This window comes from Cetorhinus maximus, chromosome 11 (assembly GCF_964194155.1).
Source record: "Cetorhinus maximus chromosome 11, sCetMax3.hap1.1, whole genome shotgun sequence".
Lineage (NCBI taxonomy): Eukaryota > Metazoa > Chordata > Chondrichthyes > Lamniformes > Cetorhinidae > Cetorhinus > Cetorhinus maximus.
The window spans coordinates 83,184,359-83,193,352 of NC_135889.1; the positions used below are offsets into that span (position 1 = coordinate 83,184,359).

Below are 8,994 nucleotides of genomic sequence, written 5' to 3' on the forward strand. Positions count from 1 at the left end.
TTCTCAAAGGCAATTAGGGTAACAAATGCTGGCCTTGCCTGTGATGCCCACATCCTATGAAAGAATAAAGAAAATCACATTACCCTATCATATCTATCTTTGATCTACTAAAAATGATAGATGATCTCTTTAGTATAAGGGTCTGGCACATACAGGATTAATTTGGAGTGAGTACAGTACCACCCACACAGTGATGTAAGAAGACACATGACTCAGAGCCAGGGGCAGTGCAGTGTTGAGCAGAAATGTGTATAGGCCTAAGCATGGAGACAGCTCCTAGTTTGCATCCTTTACTGTACACGTGTAATTAGTTTTAGTAGTTAATAAAGACTTACAGCTAACCTACAGAAGACTACGGAAACTTCTTTAAGACATACCAATCTGTAAGCAACACTCTCCCAATAGCCTCAAGTACGAAATGATGTTTCACATGTAGGTACCACAACAACTATAATATGATTTGACTACTTGATTTCAGTTCCACTCCCCCTCCCCTAATAAACAAGGTTTCAACCTCATTCATCCATCTTGCTAAATGCATTTCCTGTTCTAACCCACCCACTGGTTGTCAATCTCTTCCCAAACTCCCAATGGCTGCAGGTGCCCTTCACAGCCTACCCATTACCACTTTTAGCCTCCTTTTACAGTAATCACACTGCCCCATCCCCAACCTCGGGATTATCTGAGGAGTCCCAGACACTGGGCCTAGGACCTCATAGATAAGGTTTCCTAAAAAACGTAAAGGCGGCTTGGCCTTTTCGCCAGCCCACCAACCGTTAGGTTGGACAAGTAGCGTAAATTTCCAGTTAATTACCTTGTTAATGGCCTTAATAGGCCTTTCAATTATCGGCGGGCGCGCAGCCAACTCTGACGCGTGCCCGCCGAACGAAATATCGCGTGTCATATTACATTTGTGCATGTCAGGCACGCGCCCGCACGCCAAACATGAAATCCTGGCCATAATTCTTTTCTGCACCTTCCCTAAAGCCTCTGCATCCTTCTTAAGATGCAGTGCCCCCAGAATTGGACAAAATATTCCAATTGAGACTAAACCAGTGTTTTATAAAGGCTCCTTGCTTTTGTATTCTATGTACTCTTACAAGGGAGAGACAGAGATCAGATGTGAGAGAAATAACGAGAAAGGTCAGGGATAATCAGCGAAAGATAGTTCTGGATATGCATAAGATAGACCCCACAATTCCCTCCCTTCTAATATACTCACATCCCCAAACCAGATCCTCTACTCTCACATCCCACTGCACTTCTACATTTTGGCATCGGAAACCTCCTCCGACTGAAAGAGCTGAGGAGGGCCCAAAGGTACAATATCATCTGGTAGCAAATAGGGTCCTCCTCTTTAGTCCTCAACTTGAGTTTTCAGCCTTGGAGTCTTTTGGTGCTAAGTCTCCCACAGCTGCCAGGAGCCTCTCAGGCCTGCCGATGAGCTTCTGTTTCCATCCCGCAGTCCCAGTACCAGGTCCTGCCAGTGACGGGAGATGCACATGATATGCTAATATTACAGAGATGCTCTGCACCTATAAAAAGTGAAAATCACCCAGATTTCCTTGGATTATTCAAGTCCATCAAAGGTGCAACAAAGGTGCCTATTTGTGAAAACTGAAGACACATGCATTGAACCATTGTGTCAAACAATTGTCCAACAGAACCGGAAGGCACACTGAGCATGACAAATGTTTGGTGGCTTTGAGTCAGATTATAACTGGATCCATTTTAAGAAGCTGAAATGGTGCTCAAAAAAATTAATTTATTATAAAGTTAATTTCAATCAAAAATGCTTGGATTATTTTGGTGATACTTTTTCACATATCTTAATCTTGTCATGCACTGTCCCATTTTAACAGGTGATATAATATACATGTGTAATAATTATGCATACGAGGTACATTTTGTTGTATGTTGCTGTTTTTGTTATATTCAATTAAATAAAGATTCCACACCTGCAATATAAGTCACATGACTTCTCTAAAAATTACAAGAAATTAAAGTCTGCATCTTATGCATAACATATATATAGGATTCTACTTCAAAACAGCACTTGTATGTTGCTGCATTGTAATATATATTGACAGTATTATTTTCTGCTGAGGGAAAAAGGGAGAAGAAAAAGCAGAAGCAATGGATGACATTTGCAAGCTTTGGGAAGAAACTGTACCTAGAGCTACAGTCAAAAGCTGTTCTGATGATTGATTCAAAAACAGAGGTCATGAGTTCAACTCTCAACATAGCAACTTGTGAAGCTGAATTTAATAAATTTGGAAATTTGTAGGTTAGCACCAGAAAATTACCATGAAAGCTATGATATTTCAAGTTACCCACATCCCAAAAACAAATATATAAATGATTGAATAACCTTTAAGATGACGCCTGAAATTAGCAGAATATACCATAAGAACATTTTTCAGCAAAGCACTAAATTCCAGCAGTTATATAGGATTGGACCAATTGATGTCCTGCATTGTTGACCCTACCTGAGTATGGGAGGGGCCCGTGTTTGCATCTCAGGTGCCAACTAATCTGCAATACAATTTTCGCCCCCTTTGTAAGAGGGGGATGCTAAAAAAGAAAATTAACCTTTTCTTCATCAATCCAGGTCATTTCCTGGGGCCCACGTATCATTTTGGGGACACATATCCTTCATCTCATTAGATTTACCAACCTCTAAGCTAATATTGGGTCTCATCGAGGCTAGGGAAATAGAAATCTGAAGTCCACAACCCTCACAAGACACAGTATCCAAATCCCAGTCTGTTTCCAGGCATCTCTACCACATAGGTGCTGGAGTTACAATGAGAGTGAGGCAGAAGAGGTGAAAAAGTTTGGCCTCATTATTGCTTGGGAAGTTTATTGAAAAGTGTCATCAGTTCTCTTATATTCTCTAAACAGGTGATAGGGCGTCAGCTTAACATATCATCTGAAAGAGGGCGTCTCTGACAATGTAGTACTCCCTCAGTACAACACTGAAGTATAAACATAGATTACAGGGTAGAGTTTCCACTTTGGGCCCAACCGGAAGATTTTGCATAATATGCACTTAAAGTTACATTTCAAGTTCCTGCTAAAATTTATTTGCATAATCACAAGTGTAAAATCTTCGCTCAACCAGAGTGAATCACGTTCCTTCAATTTCACGCTCTCCCCGCCCCACCTAAAAACCCATCAGTGGGGGAATGTGCAACTCAGGCCCAGGTTATCCCTCATAAATGTATCGAAGGGAAGAATTTTCCCATCAGTGAGCAGGGGCAGGGCCCACTCGCCGACATGTAAAATGATGCGGGAAGGCATCGGGTGGAACTCCCGACGTCACCCCGCGTCATTTCCATTTTCAGGTCGGCGGGGGTTCAGCCGAGTTAGCTGTACGCCTGCCAACCTGTCAATGGCCTACTAAGACCATTGAGAAACTAATTAAAATCATTAATGGACCTGCCCATCCAACCTTAAGGTTGGCGGGCAGGTCAGGAGCCCTGGCGGCCTTCAGAAATAGCATGAAGCCTCATCCACGGGCAGGATGAGGTTTCATGAGGCTATTTAAATTTTTAATAAAGGTTTCAATAAAAGTTATGGACATGTCCCAACTCATGTGACAGTGTCCCGCCCGCTCCCGCTCTTCCCCCAAATGGAGGGAAAATTTTTCCCAAAGAAAACTTTTTATGAAAAGAAAAAAAGAACCAATTGCATTCTATTATACTGGCACATTGGCTGGCAGCTCTCTAAGGTGTGACTTCCTCCCGAGTGAAGGGCGGTAGTCCCAACTACAGCCAATTGACGCTTATTCGAGTGTGAAATGGCTGCGGGGCAGTCGGAGTTGGCGAGGATGTGTTCCCTGTCGACTCTTTGGATGGTAGGAAGGGAAACCCCGCCCGTCTGAAAAATTCAGGCTCTGGGTTAGTCTGATTAAAACAACTAACCATAGAATTATCACCAATATCACCAAAAAATAAGCATTTTTAATAACAGTGTCCAGTCCTCCACCTGTGAGTAACCTGATTTAAAATCACTGAAAATTACTTAAAGAAATCAATACTGATCACTTAACAGTTTCAGTCAAATACTATAGTCAACTTTTTAGTAAATTACATATTTTGAAATAAAAGAATTTGAAAATGTGCCTCCTACTGTCTGTGTTCCTAGAAATAATTTGAACAGCCTTCCCAAAAGAGTTTAAATGCCAGAATCTCAAAATTTTGAAATGGGGGTGTGATCAGTAATCTGCCTGATTTGGGTGATGAATCGTTGAACCAGTGTAAAAAAAATCATGGAAAACATGAATGTGAGTGGTTTAGGCTCATTTATGTTTGTGGTAGTTTGAATGATTCCACCCAGATTGCACTAATATAACTGGCAGAAACAAACGGAAACTTGACACCCAAACCCTTTGGTGCCAGATTAGGATTTGAACGCAGGATCTTGTACTTCAGAGGTGAAAGTACTAGCACCAAGTAAAGCTAGCACTAGAGGAAGATTTAGAATTCACGCACTTTGTCTGCAGACCTCATCACCATTTTCTTCAAACATGTTACAAGGCAACTGAAGAAATGGAAAACATTGCAAAATTTAAAAGTACAGCTTGATGATCAGTAAAATGAAAACAGTTCTTTTTGTGACCATTGTAGTGTAACATACTATCTGATAAACGAGGATCTAGAACAACTAACTTTTCTCAAATATCCTGGAACATAACTGCAAAGTGATAACAATAGCTCAAAGGATGTCAAGCTGAAATATTGAAAGCAACCTATCCTTCGGTCAGGCTTTCAATATCTGGAGAAGTGACAATATTAATTTAACCTTTGAGCTCCATTTATTAGGGTCCTAATCTTACCTATCAAATATGGCTGTGAGCCCTGGACCTTGAGAAAGACCATGAAACTCTGAAGTATTAAACGCTTCTTATTTGTTCATCCTTCTGCCATTCTCCTTTAGATACAGTTTTTGTTTCTTTACTTGCCCCATTGCCACGCCCTTTTGGCCTTGCACCATCAACCCTTTTGTCATTTATTCTTTCCTGTCTTCCACCCTATCACAGACCTTCCATTTTGTTCTTTTCCTCAGCCTCCTCCTTTGCAGTTGCCAAAAAGCTTTTACATTGCTAACTTTTTCCAATTCTGATGAAAGATCATTGATCTCAAACATTAACTCTGTTTCTCTCTCCACAGATGTTGCCTGACCTGCTGAGTATTTCCAGCATTTTCTGTTTTTATTTTGGTACATACCTCTAAATTGGAAATACTTCCTATGATCATGTTGTGTATCCTGGACTTTAGAAAATGTAATAAAATTAAAAATGAATACATAGGTAAAGGAACATAATAATACTTAAGGGCCACTGAATTTCACAGAAAATGAATAAATCATGAAATACAATTAAAAGTCCTAAAAATAATTGTAATAAGCTTAAAATTTTACTTATTCAATTACTGTACACCAATGCCTCTCATAATTCTTTGTGCCCTACAGTGCATAATGCCACTCCTGTTATAGAATCATTTTCATTGACTCACTGTGAACAAGGCCACAGAAGATTGATGTATGTATATATTTAGAATATTTATCCTAATATTACTTTCAATGCACCAAAGGTATAATATAAAATGAATTTCATGATCTTTTGTTCTTAGTTGAGTCTGAAAATTTACAAGTGCCTTCCTGTCCTCAAACATCGGTTACCAGTCAACAATTAAATTCTGCCCTCAATATGTGTTTACTTACAACAATTGGAATTTGTTGGCTTAAAATGACTGGCCAAATTAAACACAGCTCCAATTTAGCAAAAGGGTGTATCTTTTATTACATAAAATATCACTCTCGTCAGTTATGTGGATAGATAGAAAAAGCTGAGGCTATTCCCCATAGAGAAGAGAAGGTTAAGAGGGGATTTGATAGAGACATTCAAAATCATGAGAGGTTTGGAAGTATTAAACACTTCTTATTTGTTCATTCTTCTGCCAAAGGGGAAAAATGCTCCTGCTGGTGGAATGGTCAAGAACCATAGGCTAACGATTTATGGCGATTGGCAAAAAAAGCAACGGTTAGATGAGAAAAAATGTTTTTACACATTGAGTGGTTAAGATCTGGAATACACTGCCTGAGAGTATGGTGGAGGCAGATTCAATCAAAGCCTTAAAACAGAGTTTGAAATTGAATGAAGAGAAAAATAACTGCAGGGCTAAGGGGAAAAGGTGTGAGAGTGGAACTAGGTGAACTGCTCGTGCAGAGAGTCAGCATAGATATGGTGGGCTGAATGGCCTCCTTCTGTAACTATACTGTGATTCGATGATTATAAAGCAGCAACTCATCTTACCTATCATAAGCAAAACAGTAGCAGAATTAACTGGTATGTTCAATAAACTTTCAAATAAAAATACCTAGAATGATGTTCAGGTTTTCATCTCATTGCAAGGTCAAAAAGATGGTTATAAAGCCTCTGAAATATCATGTGAATGATTTCATGAATTGCTACTTTACAATTACTCCAAAATATCTATTATTCATGTGGCATGCACATATTTCTAGCTGCCTTACATAATAAAAATACTTCAAAAATGCGTTTGCCTTACTTACATTGAAGTAATGAATAAAATAGCCAGCTTATTTCTGTCCTCCATTTAGCTGGACATATTTTTCTGACAATAATGTAGAAATTAAGAGATGTATATATTGACACATTTGCATCATTGCAAGGTGGGTTCGGCTTTGCATCAATGTGGCAGTATTACTCCAGAATCAGATCAGCCATCTGACTCCATAGTGCATTAATTAGGAGGAATGAAACCACACAATAATTAGGGATTTGAGTTTTCCAGTTCACAGGTGAAAATATGACTCTGGTCATTCTGATGCACAGTTGGAAGTTGAGTGAAGAATTGATGTTGTAGGTCAGAAATGGAGAATACTGCAAAAGCTGTCTATTTTTGTATGTGTAACCCTCTATGATCAGCAGTAGTTTCATACTTGAGTTTCACTTTTGCTATTTATTTTTGATATGATGTGCATGTGCACATATCATTGTGTGTGTCTATGTGCGTATACTCAGGTACAAAACAGACTGGTGTGATATAACTGTATCTTAAATCAGTGATCACCAGATTTCGAAAGTTAAAATTACATCTAGTCCTGATCATTAGAGTGCATGACTATTGTTTAGTTTAAATATATTTTCTCAAAAGGTATCGTATTGCATTATCTCTAAGCAAACATTTTTGCCACTACATAATTAATTCTGTGTTCCCTAAAGATGCTCAGGTAAACAGCTGGACTAATTCACACATTGCAGTTGTTACCACTCAAGGATTATTTTTTCATAACGTGCTTTAAAATCCATCATTTAAAGTACTTAAAATAACAAATTATCACTCTAATTATAGATCATGCGCCCTCCTCCTAGGAACAAAAAGCTTGAGCAGGTACTTCTCAACTCCAATAAGTGCTCTTCCTTGAACCAAAGCTAAACTTAAAACGGTTGCTGTTCCATACAGGTTAACCGTTGAGCCCGATTCTGCATGCTTATAAGAACATTGACCCAGGTTTCACTGAAGCGCATTCTGAAACAGAATTTCTGCTTTTCAAGCAGCTGTAGTATAATTAGTTACTTGATTTACTCTAAGGAGATTACACTGGGCACGGAAAGAGATTACAGTTAGAGCACTTCTGAGCACCGCACAGCAATGTACCAGCAGCGCCCAAGACAGTGCACTCAGAATATTTCCAACACCTCCCCTGGACAACAAAGGGACGAGAAGTCGCACTGTTACCATACGGTGGCTGAAGGAAAGGGAAAGATGAATTCGACAACATTGTACAGGAAAGGAAGGCATCTGGTAGGCAGCTTAACAGCACAAGACCAATTAACAGATTCTCTATGTCTGCTAGTCACATGCGCGCCCATGTTACCTAGCAACAAGACAACTCACTTAAAGTTCGCCAGGAAGAATTTCAAATCTTTAGCTGAGTGGGGCTTTGTGCAGCGAAGAAAATATCGGTTTACTGAGTCATATTGTAGGGAAATACAGTAAAACCTTTCACCTGATGCATGGTTCATCTTGTGGAAAGAAAACGTACTGCATCTTTGGCTCACAAAACTACTTTAGACAGAGGAAAAATCGTGAATTCCTGCTGAACCGATTGCGGTTTATTGTGAATAGCGGAATTTAGCCATACGATTCCCATCAAGATGCATGCCTTTTACCTGGTACTTTCCGTTGGTGTCTTTATTCATTTGTTTTTCAGATCCTATTTTATAGGTTTGTGGAGTAAGTAGATGTAAAATTGAAAAAGCTATTAGTGTTGAGTTAAATAAGTTGTAAGGCATAGCTTTTCTTGCCCATTAAAAGGTTTTGTGCTTTAAAAACGCCACTTACTGGTTAATAATGTATTCCAGAATATTCTAAAATCAATAATACATAATATTTCCTAAATACCAGAATCAATACTCCAACGATATTAAAAGTAACGTTGAGTTTCCAAAACCACTGCAAATATACATTTTCTCCAAATAACCCGTTGAGTAAAATTACATACATTATTCAATTCAGTAGAATAAATATAATAGTAGCGGTTTGTTTTACTCCATAAAAAATAAAAACTTGCCAAACTTATGCACCTTCTTACCTTCTAAGCTACATTGAACTATAAGCAAAGTTCCCAGAAGAAAGACTAAGAATGTCTGGCCGCCCATGCTGCAGCCTGTACTGGAATCTTCTCCAGCTCCTGCTGAAGCTGGCTTTGTAAGTAAAGGTTGTGGAACCTGGTTGATGTAGGGTTCAATCTGTCTTTCACCCCCCACCCCCCCCTGATGCTAGCTGGGAAAAGGCGTGTTCGAAAGTCGGGACATTGCGTTTGCACTAAAACCGCTCAGCGCTAAAAGCTCTGCGTACCGAGGCCCTGGAAGCAGCATAACGCAGAACCGGCTCCTCTAACAGGGAGGTGTCTGCAAGTCCTTCTAAACCGTTATTAGCACAGTGCTTACAAACAATAGGT

General features: G+C 39.3%; 1 protein-coding gene across 2 annotated transcripts in view; it reads right to left on the reverse strand.

The window, feature by feature from the left end:
- Positions 1 to 8,776, reverse strand: part of lrp2a (low density lipoprotein receptor-related protein 2a) — a 361,142-nt gene extending 352,366 nt beyond the window's left edge. For both annotated transcript variants that reach the window (XM_078552334.1, XM_078552333.1), the window contains exon 1: positions 8,626 to 8,776. In XM_078552334.1, the coding sequence (XP_078408460.1) occupies positions 8,626 to 8,692 (67 nt within the window). In that variant the 5' untranslated portion in view covers positions 8,693 to 8,776. The remainder of the gene's footprint in view (positions 1 to 8,625) is intronic.
- Between the last annotated feature and the right edge of the window lie 218 nt (positions 8,777 to 8,994).